The sequence below is a fragment of the Palaemon carinicauda genome, chromosome 7 (assembly GCF_036898095.1).
Source record: "Palaemon carinicauda isolate YSFRI2023 chromosome 7, ASM3689809v2, whole genome shotgun sequence".
Taxonomy (NCBI): Eukaryota; Metazoa; Arthropoda; class Malacostraca; order Decapoda; family Palaemonidae; genus Palaemon; species Palaemon carinicauda.
Window position 1 is genome coordinate 37,306,430 of NC_090731.1, and position 25,636 is coordinate 37,332,065.

The 25,636-nt window shown below is 39.9% G+C and overlaps 1 protein-coding gene across 2 annotated transcripts in view; it reads left to right on the plus strand.

Annotated features, from left to right (window-relative positions):
* Tspo (Translocator protein) overlaps window positions 1-24,111 on the plus strand; it is a 48,562-nt gene extending 24,451 nt beyond the window's left edge. For both annotated transcript variants that reach the window (XM_068376669.1, XM_068376670.1), the window contains exons 3-4: window positions 2,996-3,223; window positions 20,728-24,111. In XM_068376669.1, coding sequence (XP_068232770.1) covers window positions 2,996-3,223; window positions 20,728-20,925 — 426 coding nt within the window. In that variant the 3' untranslated portion in view covers window positions 20,926-24,111. The remainder of the gene's footprint in view (window positions 1-2,995; window positions 3,224-20,727) is intronic.
* Window positions 24,112-25,636: the final 1,525 nt, after the last annotated feature.

A 25,636-nucleotide genomic window follows, 5' to 3' on the forward strand; every position in this document is an offset into this window, starting at 1 on the left:
CTATTGTCCATGAAGTATGAGTATGACTTTAGTGAAGCTAGAAGAGCCATTAAAATTTAATAAAGCAGTTGTAACTACCGGTAGGTGATGGAGAAGCCTCGCCCACCGGTCAGTGAATAAGACTAGCATTTTTTGCTTTGGCTAAAAGCAGTACACACCTACTCTAACTGCCTTTCAAATTTTGACTCTTCATTTTTTGCTTTCCCTATCAGAATAGAGGGATAATTGTGTAAACAGGCTAATTGTGTTTGGGTAAACCTGGATAAATTGAATGATAAGTGCCAAGATATGCTGTTGTTTCCAGGTAAAGCCATTTATGCGTGACATGTATACTCAGTCCATCTGTCACTAATTTAATCATTCTTTTCCTTTTGTAAGGGTCCCCTACTATGTATGGCTGCATAACGACGAAGTTGGTCTTCCCTGGGCATCGCTGGTGCTCCATCGACAGGAGGAAGTTTTGCCACCTCTGAGGCTGCCCCTATAATATTTTTCTAATGCATGCTTTTCCTCTTGAGGCACTGAGGGATGTGAAACCTTCAAGTGTTATCTCTGCTCTAAAAAGGGTTTCAAGTGTTATCTCTGCTCTAAGAAGATATCGAGGAAGTCCAAGAAGACAGGAGTCGCTTAAGACTCCAACCGATCTCTCCCCTCTCCTTAGGCATGCAAGAGAGGATGCTGTAGCAAGAACCAGGCCATACTGGGATGGTGTCTCAGTACAGGAGTTTTATAGCTAGAATGCACTCTGCCTTAATTTAGAAGAGATACATCTCTGCCACTAGCTCCATTTAACCCCATTACTTTAGTTAAAAGTATTCCTTTACCATTTGCAGATCGGATTACATTACTTACAACCCTTTCATCCATTGAAATAAGGATTTGCCTTTAGTGGCGCTGGTCTGGAAAGAGTAGGATATATGGAGTCCTCCTCTTCTGGAAGCTCATTCATTGACTGTTTTCCCAGAACTTGGTCAACTGAACCATGAGCCCGTTTTGGCAAATACTTATGACATACGGCAGTAGAGGTCGAGTACCCACACTATCCATGTATAGTGGAACATGTTTGTCCACTTTTATGGTCCCTTCTGTGATGTTCTGTTCTAATATTGAGATAAATCTGGAGAGAGATGCTCTTTATGAGGGGAGTCATATGATTAACTGTTGGGAGTTGCCTTCCTCGCTACCATACAAAACTAGAAAAGATGACTTGTCTAGGAAAGAACCTTCCAGTTCAGTTCAAGAGGACATCCTCCTACCAATGAGTGAATCTCCCTATTTTAAAGAACACACGGTTTATGCGCATAGGAACAAACACTGTCCCGTAAATCCTAAAAGTCATTTGTATATTCCCTAGCTATACAATTTGAGTCCTTTGAATTAAATATCCCACCTCAATCACCTCTTTTGGCCTTAGTCCTAAGGACAAAAGTGGCTATTATGTGACAGGCTGATTGGCAGGGCCTCCCTCCCACACCATTTGTCATAACAAAGCACTTTGTTAACTATTCTATCGCTATTCCTGTACTGCTGAAGACATTCCTATTTCTAAAGAAACAGGTTTGTATTGTTAAGTAAAGAAGATTAAGCTCTAGTTTTGACCCTTTATTTCTTTACAACTTTTGTGCCAATGGCAACCTTTCTAAAGAGACATTATTTTTGTAATTGCATTAGGCAAAAGGCAGCCTAGACTTGTTATTAAGGGCAGCAACACACTTTTATCCATTTTATACATTCCCAGGTATCTCACCGTACAAAAGTTAAGGGACAATTATCCATCCAACTCTCCAATTCTCAGCATGTCACCTTATAGACCTATTTAATCTTTAGAGGATCTCTCATGGTCATTTCCTTCACTTCAAGCATAGGCCATAACTCTATAAACAAAGTTTGATCAAAGCTGGTGTTATTATCCTCAAGCTTACGTTATCAAATGACCCAGATATTGAGCTGCAAATGGAAAGGATAACCTTACTATGATAGCACTTCTTATAACGTCTTAAATACTTTCTGCTACCTGTTTTCTGCTACACATATGGAGCTCTGTACCATTCAACCTACATCTCAGCTTTTACTGTCTTGTTGGATCTATTCTTCTTGATGGACATTTCTCCTAGAAGGTAATCGATTCCATATCTCTGGAATTTCTGTAATTCTTTGCTCAAGTATGAACACCCCACTGGTCATCTTTCATGACTCAACGTCAAATTGGTGTGATACCTTGAAATGATATACAACTTCACTGATTTTGGCACAGTAATTTCCTACGTGATATCATCCGTATTAATTTTTATCTGCTTCATTTGCCTCTTTACCCTTGCAGATTTGTATATCTGAGGTTCTTATGAATTGTTTGATACAAACAGTTGGAAATTTTTGAAAATTTTATAAACTATAACTCTACATTAAAATCTCTCTTTCTTCTCATCTATCCTAATTGGCGATGGGTAACCTCATCATGGAACAATACTTCTTATTCTTAGGAGAAAGAGGTTGGCCCTATCAAGAAATGCATCTGTCCTTACTAGGTGTTGGATTTTTCTGTCTTGAAATATATGTCAGTATGTAAGTAAAGCACTGCATTGTAAAATATTATTCATTAACATTTCAGACCTATGCATAATCTTAAGCCCCTTTTGTTAATGTAAAAAGATTAAATTTGTAGAACTTTTTTTTAACTAAATTAGAGTTAATAAATTATCTCAAAATTTATTGCTATAGAGTTTTTAATGCACAGTACATAGTAATCAGATACACATGGAGCTACATATAGCTTGATTAATATACTGTATATGTCATCAAGTTTTTTGATGGGAGATATTTTAGGCTAGAGACTATTGTGTAAGCTTGAAGTATTCCATGCATGAAAAGACAGTTTTTTTTTTTTTTATATCATAAAGGGTTGCAGGTTTTAAAACTTATTTCCACATGGAACATGTTCAAAGTAGAAAATTACTTTGTATATCACTGGTGTAATTTACTTTTTCTTTAATTTCAGAAAATAAAGAAACCAGAGTGGCGTCCGCCTAACTGGGCTTTTGGTCCTGCATGGACATACCTTTACTGTTCAATGGGTTATGCGTCATACAGAGTTTGGCTAGAGCTCGAGTCTCCAAATGTATTCTCCATATTAGCTCTACCAACTCCTTTGATGTTATTCCTCCTCCAGATATCTCTCAACTGGATTTGGACACCAATTTTCTTTGAAATAAAGAACCTAACATGGGTAAGATTATGTCTTTAATATACGGTCCCAGCATATCACTACATAATAGATAGGATAGGATAGAGAAATGAATGCCAAAATGAATTTGTTCCTACATGTAAACAAACCTTTCATTCTTTAAAACAGGAGATGACTATATTGCGAGCTAAAATGCCCGTTGATTCGTAAACGTGGTAACTGATTAATGTGGTGCAAGGGGGAACTCCACTCACCCAACTTACTGTTGCTGCACTTTCTCACTATTGTATTTTTTCTTCCTTTACTTTGTTGTTTTAATTTCAGTGAGTATTATTCTCACTTGACAGCGGAAGGACACAGAGATAGCATGTGGTGATAGTTTGTTGTGAATCCTCCAGTCTTGTGTATCTTTTGTGAGGGACAGACTGTGTGTAATCCAATTATATAGACGATGAACTCCTTTCAGACCGTACTCAGCTCACGCCTTGGTAGCATCCTTTTCTTAGGAGGGAGTGTCTCAATTTGGGCAGAATTTCCCATACATTGGTGCTCAGTTAGCAAACATCTTTGAATGTTGATGGGCACACCTGATGCCACCAGTGTGCTCCCATGTAGTTTTGGAAGCGTTAATGTAAAGGCAGTTCATAACCAACTAACTTTATTTACAGACAACACAGATATTTATAGGCCCCCATGGGGTCATCACATAAGGGTGACAATTGAATGTTTGTAATCAACGGTTTTTGTCGATAAGGTTGACATTGCCATGAAAAATAGGTGACATAACTATGGAACGATAATATTTTGAATTAGCTTGTTACATTCAACTTTTTTTACGTGAATTCCGGCGACGGTTGTAATTCATACATATACCAAGGCACTTCCCCAATTTTGAGGGTAGCCGACATCAAACAAATGAAACAAAAAAAGGGGACCTCTCCTCTCTACGTTCCTCCCAGCCTGACAAGGGACTCGACCGAGTTCGGCTGGTACTGCTAGGGTGCCACAGCCTACCCTCCCCTCCCCCGTTATCCACCACAGACGAAGCTTCATAATGCTGAATCCCCTACTGCTGCTACCTCCGCGGTCATCTAAGGCACCAGAGGAAGCAGCAGGGCCTACCGGAACTGCATCACAATCGCTCGCCATTCATTCCTATTTCTAGCACGCTCTCTTGCTTCTCTCGCATCTATCCTCCTTTCACCCAGAGCTTTCTTTACTCCATCCATCCACCCAAACCTTGGCCTTCCTCCTGTACTTCTCCCATCAACTCTTGCATTCATCACCTTTTTTAGCAGACAGCGCCTTCCTCTTGTACTTCTCCCATAGACTCTTGCATTCATCACCTTTTTCAGCAGACAGCCATTTTCCATTCTCTCAACATGGCCAAACCACCTCAACACATTCATATCCAGTCTAGCTGCTAACTCATTTTATGCCCGTTCTCACCCTCACCACTTCGTTCCTAACCCTATCTACTCAAGATACATCAGCCATACTCCTTAGACACTTCATCTCAAACACATTCATTTTCAATATTAAACTTACCCGATAATCATGTAGCTGTCAACTCCGTTGCCCGACAGAATTCTACGGGAGGGATACGCCAGCTATCACTATACTGTACTAGAAGGGGGTGTACTCACAAGCGCCACCTGTGGCCAGGTACTACAGTACTTGTTGTTGACGCCACCTCACTTTTTCCTCTGTCGTGCTTCCGGCAAGACGTTCTTGGATACGCTTATGATTTTGGAGTATTGTTCACGGTTTGGTGAAGTATTTCTCTAAAATTTGCAGCTATTCGCTATACTGGAAACTTCTATATTAGCTTAGTTAGCTTTTGGAATTAATTTGATTAATTATGGTGACGAAGAGAGTATGAACTCTCTTTCACCTTTAAATGGCCGACCCTTCCCTTAGACGGAAGTGTTGGTGTCTAAGAGAGTATAGACTCTCTTTCTTAATTTTGCTTAACAAAAGTTATAGATTTATTTTATATCTCTCCGCCTTTTATAGGCCTCTTCGATTAACTTCCTTTTATTATAAACTTATTAAAATTAATTTTTATATTTGTTTATATTCGACCTTTCCTAATAGTAGGCGGTCTTTTCTTGGTACTGAAGTTAATTAACATTGAGCCCGTCATTTCGGTTTTACCTGTTAACTTATTTTGCTATTTTAATGTTTTTGAAAGAATTTCTTTGATAGTCTCGTACTGTTTTCAAAGTTGAACTAACGTTTTGTTTTGTCTCTGCAGTTGTTGACGTTCAGAACGTTCAACTTGCGCTCTATCGTCACGATAGAGAGAGAATTTTCACGGTGTCACGTTGCAGTAAGAGTAACCGTGTCTAGCGTTTTGTTCATTCTTTCTTAACTTAATGGTTTTAATTCTAATAAATTGGGAAATATTTCAGTTTTTTCCTTTAACAATAATATGTTTTAACGATATATATGATTGGGCTCTTCTCTCAGGTTCTAAGTCAAGAGAGAGAGAGAGAGAGAGAGAGAGAGAGAGAGAGAGAGAGAGAGAGAGAGAGAGAGATAGAGACGGAGGGAGAAAGAGGAGGATAAACGTTTCGTTCAAGCGAGTAACGTTGTTATCGTTTTTGCTCTTCTCCCTAGTCTCTTTAGGGGAAGAAGGTAAACGTTTCTAGAGTTTTTTCTTGTTCTCAAGCTTTATGAGGTGAGAGATTTTAAACGTAGTTTATTTGATCTAGTGTTTAGTCTCTTTCCAGCCACTGAATTATTTATCTTTCATTAGATTTTTCTGTTACATTGTAATTCTGTTTTCGCAATTACTAACTTTTGAGAAAGGATAGAATTGCGTGTTTCAGGTACAAACCACTTAAAGTTTCGTGTTCAGTGAAATAAGTGCAAACAGAAAATCAAAAGTGATAAGTGATTAGCGCAAAGTGTGTCAGTGTTGTGCGTGAGGGTACTTCTGTGCGTGCCAGTCGTCCTCCCAGTCCGGGACCTCTTGCAAGCTCCCAAGCCCAGGGGAGAAGCAATGTCGAAGGGCAAAAGGGTTCGGCAGGCCTTGATCGGCGCACAGAAGTATCCTCGGTGGTTGCGGGCGTGTCTTACAGAGACAGTCACTCCCACCCGCAGACGATTGAGCCCTTATTTTGCTCGTCTGCAGAAGAAATTTCGGGGAGAAAACGCTGGTCTCAGGTCTCAAGACCTCTTAAACGTAAAGTCCAGACCTATGCCAGACGTACGAAGTTAGAGTTCAACAACCCGGATGCAGTCATTGGGTTAGCTCTGACTCTCCTCAGTCATCAGGTGACTGCACACCTCCTAAGAGAGGTAAGGCGATGCCTCTACAGACCTCATCTTCTATTAAGGCTTTGCCTTAACAGACCTTATCGTCTGTTGATCCCAAGACGACTTTGCTGCAGTCCATGCAGTCGCAGCTTGCGGTCTTAATGCGTGAGTTTCAGGCTGAGGTTACCAGCAGTGTGCAGCAACCTCCGCCTCCTCCTGCGAGAGCTCCGCCTCCGCAGTCCAGTCTGCCAGGCGTACGAAGTTGAGGTTCCTCAGGCTACCTTACCGCGTTCTGAGTTGCCAGTTACCAGCGTTGTGCAGCAACCTTAACCTTCCTTAAGGCAACCTCAGCAATGGGAGCAGGAGTCTTATGCCTTACTTCCTCCGCTTCCGCTTGCGGTTCCACCAGCGAGGCAACAATCTCTTGAGGTACGACATCCTCTTCCATCAATGAGGCAGCCACCTCAGCACTCGCTGCAGCGACCACCTTAGGCTAGCACCTCAGGAACCTCAACTCGCGAGACAAGAACTGCGTTCTGCGCAGCCGCTACCTCAACTCTCGCAGCTCACACCTCAGGAACCTTAACTCGTTCCTCAGGAACCTGCTACTGCGCATCCGCAACCCTTACAGCAAGCGCAACTCTTAAGGCAGCAACCTCATGCTATGAGTCAGCCACCTCAACGCATGCATCTGCCATTTTTTCCTCAACTTGAGCTTCTTCCCATTCAACTTGGGAATAACAAATGACAATAATAACACCTCATTACTTTCATAACTTGCATTTGTAATCATATACATGTATGCCTACACAAACATTATGATAATGGAGGTTATTTGTATTACTTATATAAAAATATATATGTATTCCTTGCAATATATTTTTAACAAATCGCAAAATATGGCAAAAATATCTTCTAAACAAAAATGAATCATGAGTTATGAATGTAAGGTAATATTATGTTGATATTAAACCCCATGCAAGCATGCATGAAGTAATGCAGTGTTGCCAACAGGGCGAGTTTCCCTTTCCTGAGGTGAAGTAGATTATAGTACATTTAGTGTAGCTTAATTCTACGATTATCATGCCGGCTATCAAATTCATCAACAAAACAGTCTAAATCAATTCCCTCGGCACGTGCACTTTCAATGAACGGTAATGCGATATTACTCGCTCTAGCACTGGTCATGGAATTTCTGAGAAATGTTACACGCCATGCAACACGCTCTGCTTACCTTACAGCATGCTCTACATACAGCATGCTCTGCATACAGCATGCTCTGCATACAGCATGCTCTGCATACAACATGCTCTGCATACCTTACCTCATGCTTCTCAGTCACACATCTTTGGTTGTTGCCAACTCACTAGACTGTCAAGCAGTTTCATAACGTTGCCTTCTAGTCTGCTGCTTTTGCACCAGTGAAACCCTCACTGAGAGAACTTAGCTTTTCTCGGATATGGTCCCTGTAGATGAGAAAGTGCTTTTCTCCCTCCTTCTGATATTCCCTTGAGGACTCTGTCATTTGGAGAGGAGCCTTTAGCTGCGTAGCCTCCTATGGACTTTTATTTAAGCATAACATGCTTCCAGGGAAGGTAATGGTTCCACTTCAGTCGCTAATCCCGTCTGTTTCCACACCTGCTCCCATAGACCTTGAGCTGTGTTGCAAGACATGCAGTCCAAGCTTAGTCCTTGTTAGAGGATTTTTTGTTTACGGAGTCAATGTGTCACTGGGAAGACGTTCAACAACCAGCAGAAGTGACTTGTTGTGACGCAGTGCGGCAACCTCAGCAACCCGATAAGGAGTTGTCTGTACGACCCAGACAGTCTAGACAGCTTCGGGTTGTCACTGTACTTCCTCGCTTCCCCATGGTTGACAGTTCACAGACTGTGCAGCAGTACCATGATCTTGTGTCCGGCTCCGTCAGACGACTGGCTTTTAAGAGCTCCCACAAGTCGTCGCTGTCTGGAGATTCTCAAATGGACTATGGATCTGACCAAGGAACTGGGCCTCCTGGTCAATTTTGAGGAGTCTCAGCTCGTCCCATCCCAGACCATTGTCTCCTTGGGTATGGATCTTCAGAGTCGAGCTTTTCGGGCTTTTCCGTCGGCCCCAAGGATCTTCCAAGCCCTAGAATGCATCCAGAGCATGCTGAGAAGGAACCGATGCTCAGTCAGATAGTGGATGAGTCTAACAGGGACACTTTCATCGCTGGCCCTGTTCATCGTGTTAGGGAGACTCCACCTCCCCCCCCTTCAGTATCATCTAGCTGCTCACTGGATAAAGGACATGACGCTAGAGACGGTCTCAGTTCCTGTTTCCGAAGAGAGGAGCTTTCTTCTCAAGGAAGTCTACCTTTGGCTGTTCAGAAACACGACCGCCGTCTCCTCTCGGACGCATCAGACACGGGCTGGGGTGCGACTTTGGACGGACAAGAATGCTCGGGAACATGGAATCAGGAGCAAAGGACACTTCACATCAATTGCAAGGAGTTGTTGGCGGTTATTCTGGCCTTGATAAACTTCAAGTCCCTCCAGCTTAACAAAGTGGTGGAGGTGGACTCTGACAACACCATAGCCCTGGCTTACATCTTCAAGCAGGGAGGGACTCTTTTGTGGAAGTTGTTCTAGATCGCAAGGGACCTCCTCATCTGGTCTAAAGATCGAAAGCTCACGCTGGTAACGAGGTTCATTCAGGGCGGTATGAATGTCATGGCAGATCACCTCAGCCGGAAGGGTCAGGTCATCCCCACAGAGTGGACCCTTCTCAAGAATGTTTGCAGCAGACTTTGGGCCCTGTGGGGTCAGCCAACCATAGATCTGTTCGCTACCTCGATAACCTAGAGACTCCTGTTGTATTGTTCTCCGATTCCAGACCCAGCAGCAGTTCACGTGGATGCTTTTCTGCTGGATTGGTTCCATCTCGACCTGTATGCATTCCCACCGTTCAAGATTGTCAACAGGGTACTTCAGAAGTTCTCCTCTCGCAAAGGGACACGGCTGACGTTGGTTGGCTCCGCTCTGGCCCGCGAGAGAATGGTTCTTAGAGGTACTGCAATGGCTGGTCGACATTCCCAGGACTCTTCCTCTAGGAGTGAACCTTCTAAGTCTACCTCACGTAAAGAAGGTACACCCAATCCTCCACGCTCTTCGTCTGACTGCCTTCAGACTTTCGAAAGACTCTCAAGAGCTAGGGGCTTTTCGAAGGAGGCAGCCAGAACGATTGCCAAAGCAAGGAGAACATCCACTCTCAGAATCTATCAGTCTCAAGGGGAAGTCTTCCGTAGCTGGTACAAGACCAATGCAGTTTCCTCAACCAGTACCACTGTAACCCAGATTGCTGACTTCCTGTTATATCTAAGGAAAGTAAGATCCCTTTCAGCTCCTACGATCAAGGGTTACAGAAGTATGTTGGCAGCGGTTTTCCGCCACAGAGGCTTGGATCTTTCCACCAACAAAGATCTACAGGACCTCCCTAGGTCTTTTGAGACCTCAAAGGAACGTCGGTTGTCCACTCCAGGCTGGAATCTAGACGTGGTCCTAAGGTTCCTTATGTCATCAAGATTTGAACCTCTCCAATCAGCCTCTTTTTAGGACCTCACATTAAAAACTCTTTTCCTCGTGTGCTTGACAACAGCTAAAAGAGTAAGTGAGATCCACGCCTTCAGCAGGATCATTGTTTTCACATCTGAAACGGCTACATGTTCCTTGCAGCTCGGTTTTTGCTAAACGAGCTTCCTTCACGTCCTTGGCCTAAGTCGTTCGAGATCCCAAGCCTGTCCAACTTGGTGGGGAATGAACTGGAGAGAGTACTTTGCCCAGTTAGAGCTCTTAAGTACTATCTAAAAAGGTCTTAACCTTTACAAGGACAATCAGAAGCCTTATAGTGTGCTATCAAGAAACCTTCTTTTCCAAGTTCTAAGAACTCAGTTTCTTACTATTCAGGCTTCTGATTAGAGAAACACATTCTCATCTGAAGGAAGAGGACCTTGCTTTGCTGAAGGTAAGGACACATGAAGTGGGAGCTGTGGCTACTTCAGTGGCCTTCAAACAGAGCCATTCTCTGCAGAGTGTTATGGATGCAACCTATTGGAGAAGCAAGTCAGTGTTCGCATCATTCTATCTCAAAGATGTCCAGTCTCTTTACGAGTACTGCTACACCCTGGGACCATTCGTAGCAACGAATGCAGTAGTAGGCGAGGGCTCAGCCACTACATTCCCATAATCCCATAACCTTTTAACCTTTCTCTTGAATACTTTTTATGGGTTGTACGGTCGGCTAAGAAGCCTTCCACATCCTTGTTGATTTGGCGGGTGTTCAATTCTTTCTTGAGAAGCGCCGAGGTTAAAGGTTGTGATGAGGTCCTTTAGTATGGGTTGCAGCCCTGTATACTTTAGCACCTTTGAGTTGATTCAGCCTTCCAAGAGGAACGCTGCGCTCAGTAAGGAAGACGATCTTATTAAAGGCAGAGTAACGGTTCAAGTCGACTTCCTTACCAGGTTGGTTATTATTTCATTGTTATTGTGGATAACTGATTATATGAAATACGGGATACTTAGCTATCCTTTAGTCTTGTACACTGGTTTTTCACCCACCCCCCTGGGTGTGAATCAGCTACATGATTATCGGGTAAGTTTAATATTGAAAAATGTTATTTTCATTAGTAAAATAAATTTTTGAATATACTTACCCGATAATCATGATTTAATTGACCCACCCTTCCTCCCCATAGAGAACCAGTGGACCGAGGAAAAAGTGAGGTGGCGTCAACAACAAGTACTGTAGTACCTGGCCACAGGTGGCGCTTGTGAGTACACCCCCTTCTAGTATAGTGATAGCTGGCGTATCCCTCCCGTAGAATTCTGTCGGGCAACGGAGTTGACAGCTACATGATTATCGGGTAAGTATATTCAAAAATTTATTTTACTAATGAAAATAACATATTTCTGTCTCTCCGTCACTTTCATTCCCCACAACTCCGATCCATACATCACAGTTGGTACAATCACTTTCTCATATAGAACTCTCTTTACATTCATGCCCGATCCTCTATTTTTTACTACTCCCATAACTGCCCCCAAACACTTTGCACCCTTCATTCACTCACTGACGTACATTTGCTTCCACTCCACCATTTGCTGCAACAACAGACCCCAAGTACTTGAACTGATCCACCTCCTCAAGTAACTCTCCATTCAACATGACATTCAACCTTGCACCACCTTCCCTTCTTGTACATCTCACTTCTTGTACATCTCATAACCTTACTCTTACCCACATTAACTCCCAACTTCCTTCTCTCACACACCCTTCCAAATTCTGTCACTAATTGGCCAAGCTTCTCTTCCACATCTGCAACCAGTACAGTATCATCTGCAAACAACAACTGATTTACCTTCCATTCATGGTCATTCTCGTCTACCAGTTTCAATCCTCGTCCAAGTACTCGAGCATTCAACTCTCTCACCACTCCATCAACATACAAGTTAAACAACCACGGCGACATCACACATCCCTGTCTCAGCCCTACTCTGACTGGAAACCAATCGCTCACTTCATTTCCTATCCTAACACATGCTATACTACCTTTGTAGAAACTTTTCACTGCTTGCAACTACCTTCCACTAACTCCATATACAGTAACCTCATCACATTCCACATTGCTTCTCTATCAACTCTTATCATACGCTTTCTTCAGATCCTTAAACGCAACATACACCTCCTTACCTTTTGCTAAATATTTCTCGCATATCTGCCTAACTGTAAAAACCTGATTCATACAACCCCTCCCTCTTCTAAAACCACCTGTACTTCTAAGATTGCATTCTCTTTTTATCCTTAATCCTATTAATCAGTACTCTACCATACACTTTTCCAACTACACTCAACAAACTAATACCCCTTGAACATCTCCCTTACCCTTATATAGTGGTACAATACATGCACAAACCTAATCTACTGGTACCATTAACAACACAAAATACATTAAACAATCTCACCAACCATTCAAGTACAGTCACACCTCCTTCCTTCAACATCTCAGCTCTCACACCATCCATACCAGATGCTTTTCCTACTCTCGTTTCATCTAGTGCCGTCCTCACTTTCTCTCTTGTAATCAGTCTAACATTCTCATCTCCCATCACCGGCGCCTTAACACCTGCAACAGCAATTATATCTGCCTCCCTATTATCCTCAACATTCAGTAAACTTTCAAAATATTCTGCCCACCTTTTCCTTGCCGCCTTTCCTTTTAACAATCTTCCATTTTCATCTTTCACTGTCTCTTCAATTCTTGAGCCAGCCTTCCTTACTCTCTTCACTTCTTTCCAAAACTTCTTATGCTTTTCATATGAATGACCCAATCCCTGACCCCACCTCAGGTCAGCAGCCCTCTTTGCCTCACTTACCTTGCACTTTACTTCCACATTTTTCTCTCTATTTTTCATACTCCTCTACACTATTACTCTGCAGCCATTCTTCAAAAGCTCTCTTTTTCCTCTTCCACTTTTACCTTCATTCCTTCATTCCACCATTCACTGCCCTTCCTCATGCTGCCTCCTACAAAATTTTCTTTTACTAACTTCCACTCCTCTAAATTACCAGTTTCTCTTACTTTCACTTCATCATATGCCATTTTCAACCTTTCTTGATATTTACTTTTTTACCCCCGGTTTTATTAGCTCTTCAATCCTCACTAGCTCTCTTTTGCATCCACCTACTCAATTCTCCCACTCTTTTGCTACAACTAATTTATCTTCCACCAAAAAATGATCAGACATACCGTTAGCCATACCCCTTAACACGTGCAAGTCTTTCAGTCTTCCAAACATTCTTTTAGTTATCAACACATAATCCATTAATGCCCTTTCTACTACTCTTCCATTTGGCACTCTTACCCATGTATACTTGTTTTATCTTTCTTTTTGAAAAAGCTAGAACTTATCACCATCTCTTGCTCAACACACACATCTACCAGTCTTTCACCACTCTCATTTTCACCTGGTACACCATACTTCCCAATGACCCCTTCTACCTCTCCAGCACCCACTCCAGCATTTAAGTCACCCATGACAACTACATAATTCCTTCTACCTAGCCCTTCTACACACCTGGTTAATTCATTCCAGAACTCATCCCACTCTTCTTCACTTTTCTCACAACCTGGCCCATACGCACTGACAATCGCCCAACATTCCCTACTCAACCTAACCCTTACCCACATTATCCTAGATGATATCTCCTTCCATTCCACTACTTTACCTGTCATCCATTCACTCAGCAATAAAGCCTCACCCTCTCTTGCTCTTCCCCTTTCAATCCCAGACACTCTACCAGATATTTCACCAAACATCACCACCCTTCCCTTTTATCTTTGTCTCACACAAGGCCAATATATCCATCCTTCTATTCCTAAACATACTTCCAATCTCACATCTTTTACTCTCTATCGTACTACATCCACGCACATTCAAACACCCCAAAACTAGAGTGCGGGGAGCAGTCACTCTCCCCCCAGCTCCACCTCTTTGCTGATGTCTCACAGGATTGTAAATACAGGAGAGGGAGCTCCCAGCCCCCTCATCCTGTCCCTTTTAGTCGCCTCTTTCGACACTCAGGGATAACTTTGGCGCTATTCTAATTGTTTTTATGCCCCCGCGGCCACAGGGGCGGCATACTGAAGAAAATGTATATACGTAGGGCATCCCTCTTCATTTGTATGTGTTGCTTGTTACACATGCATTATATGGCTCCCCTGTGAAGTAAACATGTAATTGAAAGATGGCGACCTGCCCCAGAGAGTGTTACTGTTGGTGAGTCATCTTGCAGAAGATATGCTTGTTTACGGCAGGTAGTGGTGACTCAATTCTCTTTACTATGAACATTGAGAAGGAAAGCTTTCAGAGTACTATGAATGACAAGGAGTTGGCCTGTAAGCAGTGGATTGAAAGTGTCTGTGTGTATAAAGACACGTGGTACAATGTATATGTTTTTTGATCGGTATGTGCTGCTTTGATGGGGGCTTATAAGTCTGACAGCAGGGGGTAAATTGCTACACAATGTGACGTAGGCGCTGGAGATCCTCTTCTTTATCTTCAAGATAAATCGTATTTTCAATAACAAATTCCAGGTCACAGTGGATTTAGCTGAAATGTCTACTTATGAGTAGTGTTTGGTCAGGTGTGCTGCCTCCCACTCGTCACCTGTCCTTTATATACGAGAGCCCAATACTCCTGAATGTTATTAACAGATGAGAAGTACCCAGGACTAGCATTATGCAACATAAAGAAGCACCAGGGACTTGCTCTCAAATCTTCTTGCTGGCACTGAAGGGGTATCTATAACTTGTTCCAGAACACAATGATATTTCAGAGTCGTAAATTGTTTTATTTTTACATCCACACACATGACTCGGGAACTCTAATATAACAAAAGAGGTTATAAAGAGTCTGAGAATAATTATGATATTCAAGGTTCGTATGAAAACGGGCCGAAGCTCCGTTGTAAATATTACAATGAATAAACGAGTGGGCCCACTCCGTAGTGTGATGGGGTAATTTATAGTAAGTGAGCTGGAGCTCTTAGTAATTACATAAGAACCGTGACTAGTGATTGGAAGATCTCCGGGGATGCCGGAGATCCGATGGTAGGTCCTTGAAATAATAAATACCCCCATTACATTATATAAACAAGTAGAATGATCTACGTAAGAGCTCTGAAGGAGAACTCACTCCGTAGTGCGGCGGAGTAAACTACTGAAAGGGGGCCGAAGTTCCGTGTAATACTACAATAAATAAACGAGTGATCCACTCCGTAGTGCGGCGGAGAAAACTATAGAATGTGAGCCGGAGCTCGTAGTAATTACATAAGAACCGTAACTAGTGATTGAGAGGTCTTCGGGGATGCCGGAGATCCGATGGTAGGTCCTTGACAAAATAAATACCCCCATTACATTATATAAACAAGTTGAATGATCTACGTAAGAACTCTGAAGGAGACCTCCCGGAGGAGGGGGGAGAATAAGTCGTGTGGGGAGGGCCGGAGCCGGAGTCAATAGCAAGCGGAGGGACCGTGTTCCCATCTCATGGAATGGCGGAGTTGTATAGGGGTTCAGACCAACTCCCAAGGCCGTAGCGGGGAGAGGATGGAACTAGGGTAACTAATGACGACTCAGGGCCATCCAAATAACTCACACACGGCAGGACCTATAAAAACACTAGCCCCAATATACACTAAAAGTAACCACAAGATAAACATGTAAATAAAAACAAATCGTAATTCTCGCAAGGGGAAGAGAGAGAGAGAGAACCCGTGGTTGTATGAACAGAAAACGGGCTCTCCATCTCTCGTACTAGGTAAAACTAACATAAAAGAGAGAGAGAGAGAGAGAGAGGGAGACATGTGACTGTATGCACAGAAAACGGGAACTCCCCCTCTCTCTCTCGTGGTTACAATAACAAAACAATAAAACGAACCTTAAATCACATTACAAATAAAGGTTCATGACCAACAAATAAAACAATAAAAAGAGACGAACGAAGAATAGCGAAACGAGAACGAAAAAAAGAGTGAAATTTGATGAAATATGATACCGCCAATCAGAACAACTCAACTATAACAAAGCCCCAAACGCTATTCTTGGTTCGCCAGAATATGGACTTAAGCGCTAAAAAGTACCAAGACTGGAAATATAAACAGTTCAAAATATAATAATATAAATGGCATAAGGCCTGAAAATAAAAGGATAATGAACCTAAGATGACAATAGTACCAACAGGCAAAACAAGTTAAACACCAAACCGTACAAGAACAATGGCCGCCATCATCCTGGAAGGCCAAAACTGTACGCACTAAAAAATACTCAAATAAATAAATATAACACTAGCCCGGTATTGACAAACCTGTCAAAACAATCTATGGTACTTAACCTTGTTGCAGGAGTAAGAAGAGCCTTGGTCATGATGAAATTACACGAAAATAGCTAAAAAACCAAGCGGCACACAATAAACAAAACGGCGCTTACGAAGTCCAACAGAAGGATGAAGGATGTAGTTCAGAGGGCGCTAGCATCGGGCGTCGGTAGAGTGGCGCAGGTAAGGTAGATAGGGCCTCTGTTACGCCCCTTCTCTTTGATGAAGGAATGATCTAAATGGAAGACAGCCTGTGAATAGTGGTTTTCACACGCCCCTGCTTTATAAACGACGCCCACTGGGTGTTCGCGCGAGGGTAGTAACCTATGCATTCCATACTTTAAATTTCTCTGGTATATTTGGAAGTATTTATATCAGAAAAGTGTAAAGAAGGACTCTTTTCACCGGGCGTCACAGGTATCTCCCCAGAAATAGATTTTTCCTTTGTCAAAATCCCTTTTTTACATCAACACACATGAACATATTATTTGCTTTATTTTAGATCTTACAGACATATATGGAAAATATAAGCCCTTTTCACAAGTTTTACCATACAATATACATAGATTTAATGTATATATAACACACGCAGAAGGGGAAGTCCCCTAAAATATTGTCCATGAGTTGCTGATACCTGGCCCATTCATTACGAATGGCCAAAGCAGAAGTACTGTAATTGAAAGTGTATGTACCGAAGGAAGTGGTGATGGCTGTCTTTGGGTTGCCTTCTGGGTTCTTTGGCACCTGATCATACCCCTTCAGAAGGTAGAGGATCGAGAATCTTATACCACCATGAAGGTAGGTGGCAAATTTGGCAATTTGAGGAGGGGGCAGTGATCTGGTTATATCTACATGTTAAGACTCCTGTAATCCCTACAACAACGTAGAGAACCATCCTTTTTCAGGGGCAACGACAATGAGCCGAGGCCTTTTGACAAAGTCTCATTCTTTCATTTAGGCAAATGTGTGTTTAGCAGCTGCTAAACACATGAATCATGCAAATATGGAGGGCCCTGTCGTCTTAATATGGTGATAGATACTGTGCTTTGCAGGAACCGTGCATGTCTGGCAATAGTTCTTGCCAAAGGATGTCTGGATATAAAGTGAGGAGGTGGGCGTAGACTTGTGTGTGTTCTTATGTAGAGAGCGAGGTTAGAGTGAGCAGGTGATAAAGGTGTGGATGAGTAAGAGCTTGGGTAGACTAAGTAGCGATGTGAGACAACCAGGAGGTGAAAATGAGGAAGGAAATCCACATCGATGAAATCCACATCGATGAGAGACAGTGTAACATGGGCAACGATAAGATTTCACTGGTACTTGGGGCCCCCACATGACAGTGTTAAGTTTCGTAATTGTGGGTAGGGATAGCAGGTCTGTTGGTATCTGTCAGCTGAACATCAGCAATGTTGGAATGAATGTAATAGAACAACAGACACTAGTATATCGGAAATGGCAAATTTGATCCAGAATCATACAAAAAGAAGAGATTAGTTAATAGGGAGGCTACTGCCACATGTAATGGCATACTTACAGGTTTTTTACCATTGACATCTGGTATCACATCTTTTAGCAGCAGCGCCAAATTTGTAGTAGTAGCAGCACAACTAAGGTGAGGGACATCATCCATTGATTTTTGAGGGAATGGGGTTTGGGCGGTGGATTGCTGTATTGCTGACCAGACTTGTCATGCGTTGAGCGTCAATGTCATACAACATTCACCTTTGCTTCAGTTGATGATGTATGTTTGTCCCCTTCATCAGGAGCGGAGCTGCTAATGGAGTTCTTGATAGTGAGGAAGTGGCTCTTCACAAGGGTGTCGACTCTTGACATCAAGTATTTAATGGACAAGGTATCAACATTGGGAAGGGCAGCTCTCACCAATTCCATCAGGCATTTTGCCCAAAGGGTATGAAATAAGTTCACCTCACGATAAGAACTGCGTACAGCAGACTACGGCTATGGTGAGTACTACTCTAAGAGGAATGATTTAAGGGCATCATACTTTATGTTGGCGTCGCTTTTCTCGCAAATCCATTTGGAGATTTCTGGGAAGGTGTTGTCTTGGATCAGAGAGAGGACATGTTTTTGGTGCTTAAGCGGGTCATGGACTTGATATGTAAGCAAATCTCGGCACTTTGAAATGAGGCAAATGCAAAAGGTGGGAGCCTTACTGTGGCAGTTTGGACAGATGATGCGGCGTTGGTGATGGCATCATCGAAGGATACGACAGACGAAGCAGTGGGCAGTGAGGCATGCTAGGTGTCTGAGGCACCACTTCATAGGTCACCAATGTGACAGCAGCGAAGGAAGAGTTAATGTAAAAATAGTTCCACAACAACTAACTTAACAGACAACATGGGTATATCTAGGCCCAAGGGGTCATCACATAAGGGTGACAATTGTATGTTCACAATCAACGGCTTTTTTCAAGAAAGTTAACATTGGCATAAAAAATAGATGACAAAACTATGGAATGATAATACAGTACTGCAGTTTAAATTACCTTTTACACAATTAGTTTTTTAAGTGAGTCTGGCGACTGTTGTAGTGCTGAACGAAATATATATTGGAAATTCTTCTTTATTTGTATGTGCAGTGTAGTGTGATGCTAGTGCAGTTGTTTAAGTGTCTTCCCAGTGCTCCCCAGTGTGACAAAATCCCCATTGTAGTGGTTTGCATTGCAGCTTCCCTCCTCCAGGAGAGTGCAATCAGTCAAACCCTGACTTCTTTGGGGAAGGCAAAAGAACAATTGGCAAGGAGTTAGTAAATGGAGTTTGTACTTTCTATATCTCTCTCCTACCAATCCACCTTATATACAATTATGAACCTATGGGACAAACGCTTTGGTTGAGTCTCGGACTATTGCGTTCACAATGAGATCATCAACATTATGAATTTTTAAACCAGTTATTATTTGGTAAACTGCTTAACAAATCCAATGAGTCTCTGTACTGGAGTAACTCTCATTCCTCTGTTTTTGGCGTTATAGACAATGTTTTCTTGATACTGTATATCAATTTGATTTGAAAAGTGGTTGTAAAGGTCTAGATTATTACTTTTAGAATGTAAGTGTTTTGTTGGTTGTCTTGTTTAACAGTTTCGTATGGTGTTGAATTTCTGGTAATCATTTTATGCATTTAACATGGTTAGGGCCTGTTTTCTTTTAATTAAATGTCATTGTGTGTCCAGTTGAGATTATATATATTATTGAAATAATTTCATATATGAAAGTTAAGGGAAGTTAAGGGACTTAATTAGTAGCTGCCTTCTTGTAAGGGACAGCAAGTTCATGCTGTGAAATTTTGCAGTTAGTTTGACAGATGCAGGTATTTAAAGTTTTTTTTTTATTGCCTGTTCTTGAATGTAGAGTTTAATTTACATATAAAGTACTATAAAGGTGGTCCCTAGGTCAGGACTGAGATCTGTTCCTATGATATGGTGCAAGTAGAATTTTGGCAAGTTGGAATACACCAAAATGCAGGGATAGTACTGAAGTCACTCCCTATTTTAATGCAGTATAGTAAATTCATAATCTAGGAAATAAAACATTTTTAACATTAAAACATAACAAGGACTGAAAAAATATACAGGTCTTAATAGGAGTTTTGACAATGTATAAACCTATGATTGGGAAAGTCCTCTGCTGTTAAGCCTATGTCTTATTTGGCACCCTGCCAAATAAGACATAATACACAAAATGAGATATTGTCATCCCTGCCTTAGGGCTTGTGTATCAACATGCAAAGCACGGAATCATAGTTTATAAGGGAGACACAGGTTTAGGCTCTATTGAATGCACAGCACCCCCAATGCTGATTAAGTCTGCTAAATGATGACATGTTAACCACCAAGAAACTTTACTAACACTGGAGACCTTGCTTACCTGGGCGTTCATTTCTCACCCAACAACCATCTTTCCATTTTAGGAGTATATTACATCTTAGTAATGTCCCATTATTTTACTTTCCTTTCTTTTTATTTCTTGAAACCATTGGAGGGGACTGTTAATCATATATCTATTTTAATCTACTTAAACAAGACTTCTTTAGTCATAATTCTAAACCTCCATAGGGCTCACTTGGAGTTTTTCCTTAAATGAGGGTTAAAAATATGAACTGGGTAATGTTATAAAAGCTGGGACGGCTTGGAAGAGGATCACCAAAGGAGATTGATAAAATATATAAGGCATAAAGCTAAGGGACAGGACACCAAAGGGATACAGTAAAGATTTTTTTTATTTTGCTGCATAAATACTTTTAAGTGATACTCCCATACATGGACAGTTATTTTAAGAATTATATTTCTATTGATATAGCTTTACAAGGTTTTGAATTTCCCATAAATTTTCATAAGATTTCTTTTAATTTCAGGCTTTGGTAGAGATTCTCATTCTTGATGCAGCAGTTGTAGCTACAGGCTTTTCCTTTTGGAAAGTTGATGACGTGGCTGGATTGTTGATCATCCCTTATGTTGTCTGGTTATCACTGGCAACAGCCTTGACTTATTGTATCTGGAGAGATAATCCAGAATGGAGACATGGGTATACCCATGAAACTAAGCAAGAGTGAATTTTGTCATCTTAGACTGCAATGAGTAAAAATCATCATTCATTTCTCAAATAAGTAGTAGTTTGGATTTTAGTTTTTCAATCTATGATGAAAAATGATAGAAAATCATTGTTTCTTGGCCTGTGATCAATGAGTGACTATTATAATTATACTTTACTTATATGGCAGTAAGAAGTATATACACCATTCTCAGGATTCTATTGATTGCAATTTCCTTCATTTGCAAGTCAATATATTAAAGGTCTCACTCAAGAAAATGAGTCATGTGTAATTGCTGTGAATAAATTGGGTAATTGTTATTACTAAATGATTAGAAACGATAGAGTATTCCTTGTGTGAAAATGGGCTACTTTTTCAATGTTTGTATTTGTTAAATGAAGATGGTGTTTCCCATAAGTAATTGGGCAATTTATCAAAGCAAAAAGGAAAATGTTGTTCAAAATGTGATACACTATATACTATTACTCTCCTTATTTCCAGAAAGTAAAGGATATTTTCTTTCATGTAAATGAGGGCTGAATCTGTTGAATTTTTAAATTTTCCAATATATGCCTCATGCAGGAATATACCTCTTAATGTATAATACATTGCTTATTATATGATAGTTTTAAGTCATAATCAGGGATGAACGTTTTCAGGTACCAAATGTTAATGTCAAACTTTCATAAAAGCCTAAGTTAAATGGATTTGAAAATTTTAAATATTAAACTTAGCCGGTGAATATATAATAGCTGACGTCTCCGACGGCTCGACATTATCATAAAAAAAATACTAATCTTTGTTAGTGAAAAACTAACTACAATTAAGAACTTTGTCAGTCTAAAGGATTCTCAAGCATATCACAAGAATTGCAGATTTTTACAGTAGAGTTTTCACAAAGTTGCAGAGTAAAGTTGTCCTATGCTGTAACGGGATGCAAACAACAGGATGTGAATTATCAACAAAGATGCCTGTCACAGATATGAACTTCCAGGGCAAATTAGGTGTTTTGGTATACCCCAAGTTTGCCTAGTAAAATAAGTTGCTTTAAGAGGAATTCTGTAGTGAAGGATTGGGTATTGTGATATTCTGTTGTATGACTTTTATATGGGCTTTGTTAAGTAGATATTAAGTCTTCCACCAGTGGGGAATGTGCACTGTAATTATTATATGGAATAGTCTTAGTATTACAGAATCACACCTGTATTCTGAATGAAATTTATGTACAAGTTCAGATAAAGGAGTGTTCAATACTGTTTTTCCACAGAAGTTACAGCATACACAGTACAGTACAGTACATTGGTATATTGCATTGCATAGATATTTTTCATAGTCCCAGAACCTATCATTCTACAATGTCTCTCAAAATATTGATAATAATTTATGCATTTTCATCTGGAGTTTTTTGTTCCATATAAATGTTTTTTCATTTTGCACGATATAATGTTATTTTAGTCATTTAGAATTTTTCAATGCCCATTTCATAAAGGGAAATTAGCAAAGAATCAGGAAAAGAACTGCCAACTGGTAACTGTTTAACTCATTATAAGCTCTTCCAAGTAAACTAGGTTTGCACAATGTATTAAAAATATCATCACTACTGTATAAATATTTGGGATTTTAAGAGATAGACCGGCATTTTAATGTAGACTGCTAAATATTTCTTGAGGCACATCAAATCTAGTGTTTTTTTTTTTTCATTAATACCTTCAAAGGCAATATGAAAGGAAGGATTCCATTGTTTGACCCCTCCATTATAGCCACTTCATAAGTCTGGGAGCAAAAGGTTAAAGATCTCACAAAAGAAATAATAGTTAAACTATCAGGACAAGAAATACATTGGCTATTCCAAGGTTTATATTGTCTAGTTTCAGATGCTCTCGTCAAACGGTGGTAAGTTCTACATTAGAATGATTCATCAACTACATGTATTACGATTTGTAGTAAATCTAAGTAAGTATAGTCAGGAGGATTTTTATGTAGCCTAATCATTGTAGTTCACTTTGCCCTTTCTCCTTTTAAGAACTTCCAAGATGGATATTTAATTCTTTCTTTTCATTATGTTTCTTTTTACCCCTGTGAGTTTTATTGGCACTGTGGTACCACAAGTGGATTAATATTGATGCCAATGTTTCGTGTCAGAAACTTTAATCTTCATAACCTTAAAACTCAAAACCTAATTTAACCCAAGGGATTTCACCAGTCAGAGAGTAGGGGGTTCCCTCAGTACAGCATGGAATATCTCGGCAAATGTCTGATTGTGTCTTTTACAATTTTACTCACAGCAGATGTTATCAATTTTGTACTTGTTAAACACAGATTTGGTTTTAGATTTTGATGTCTCACATTGTACAGACCATAATTTATTATATAGTGTCTTCTGATGCACTGTAAAGTACAGCATATGAAAATTTATGACCTAAATTTCATCACAAAAGCACTTGAAAGAACATTCCTTTATAACATACTACATTACTGAGAAATTAAAGCAAGATTTGGGAAGAGTTATTATATTTTTTTATAGTATTAGGAAATTGTTTTGACATTTAGATTTTTCTTCATCGTGTACATATGCTGATTTTTCTTAGGGTACACATTGAAAGTTATAAGACTGCAATATCCAATTACTGTAACTGCAATTATGGAAGAAATTTCATTCACTAATTAGCAAATGAATATTCTAATAATTCTAAACACTTAAAGAATACAATAATTCAATAGATTATATACATTACAAATCTTATTTGAAAGATTCGACCTTCCACTGATACTTGGCTCAATTAATATTTACTTTAATTCTTTTGAAATACTACTCAGTACTTTATTTCTAAAGAGTATTTTATACACTATATTACAATGGAACTTATGACTACTTATGAAAATGATTGAACCCAGTAAAGGTGGAAGATGTGTCGCACAAATCTGTTTGGGCTGTATTTAATGTAATTTGATGCAGTTTGCTGATCAAGATTTTATATTTATGGGATCCTTATATATTATGATATTCAATTTGCTTAGTTGCTTTATATCATTTTAGTTGCTGTGGTATAATATTATGAGATATAAGATTCATTTATGGACATTAGCCTCACTACTTATTTTGCTTTGAATATAAAGTGTCTTGTTTTTAGAAAGTTTGGTACTTTATCAGTCTAGATAGACAAAATTATAATGTAAAGCTGAAATACTATTGAATAAAGAATAAGATACTTTGTGATTTGATTCTGGGTCATAATGTGTATGTTCATATAAGTACACACAGTACCCTGATTGTTATCTTTGCTAGAGCCATCCATTCTCTTATAAGTAAACTAGGTCAACTTGGTTCCAGTTCACTTGGTCAAAGATATAAAGGCTTATTGTTTTAAGTGTGTAGTAACATCCTCAGCAGACTAACTACTGTGCCTCCCTTTTCGGAGCTCATTTTATGCCTTATGCTGCTTCTCAAATGTGGCAATTTGGCAGTTGGTAGGAGTAGGTTGAATTTGAAATACTTTTAGAGTACTGTACTCTACATTGGTTATAATGGAACTATTTTGACAGTGCTTTTAGCTCTCTCAACACCCACCCCCTTCTGTCTGAAGGGTCTCATTGAAATAAGGGTTTTGTAAATTAGTATCGCTGCCTGCACTGTCAAACTGCATCGTGTTGGGAGAGAGTTTTAACTTTTCTTTAATGAACAACTGAAATTGTTGGTTTTATCTGGCCTTGTATTTTTCTTATAGTTATTTACATATTATATATTGTCATGGATGTTTTAATACTTTACCTGTCTTGTATTATTGGAGTAGCCTACATGAGATGAACTGAGGTAGAGCACTTCTTGAAATACTTTACTACAATATACTAGAGTGAGCTTGTAACCCAAAACGCTCGTAAATCAAGACACTTTTTCCCATAAAGGAATAGATTTAATTCACTTGATGCAATGTACACAATCATAAATACATATACAGCACAGTATATACATTTTTATAGGTTTATAATTTTAAAGAAAAAAATTAAACTCTAGTATCAGAAATGAATACAAATTGATAACTCATAATAAAGAATAGAAATTACTGACAAATTAACTTCCTCTTTACCTTAAAAGAGAGTCATTGCTAGCTTGGGGAGATGCAGAGAAGTATGACTGATTGATTTATTTTAAGTTTTCTAACATCCTGACATCAAAGGTCATTGATGCTGAACAGGGTTACTGCTTGGAAGAAGATTCTCAATCCATGAGCATGAATATGGGAAGTTCTCTCTGTAAAGATGTTCACTTTCACTAACTGAATGACTTAATTTATGCTTACTGGACACTTAAGTAATTTTTTTATACACTTACAATTAAATTTCTACTAGGCGCCTATATGGAGAAGACTACTTTTGTCTTTTCTTTAAAATGGGGTAAAAGTCACAGGAACACTGCGTGTTGTGTATGGGCACTGCATGACAGATTTTGTATTGTTGTCATTGGTACTTGTCCACAAAAAATGCTAACGAGGGAAGTCTTTGCTTGCAGACCTACAAAATTCTTGTACACAGTAGTATATAGTACAGATTTAGATTTGTGTCCATAAACCTATTTACTCGTATACTACTGTACAGAAAAGACAAACTATTTAATATATACAAAAACACTCCCCAAATTAAAAAAAAAAAGACAGTTTAGGAGAATGCTATGAGCTTTTAGTATCCTGTAGTATGTACAGTTCAACACAGGTTTCCTTGACACACTTCACTGAGG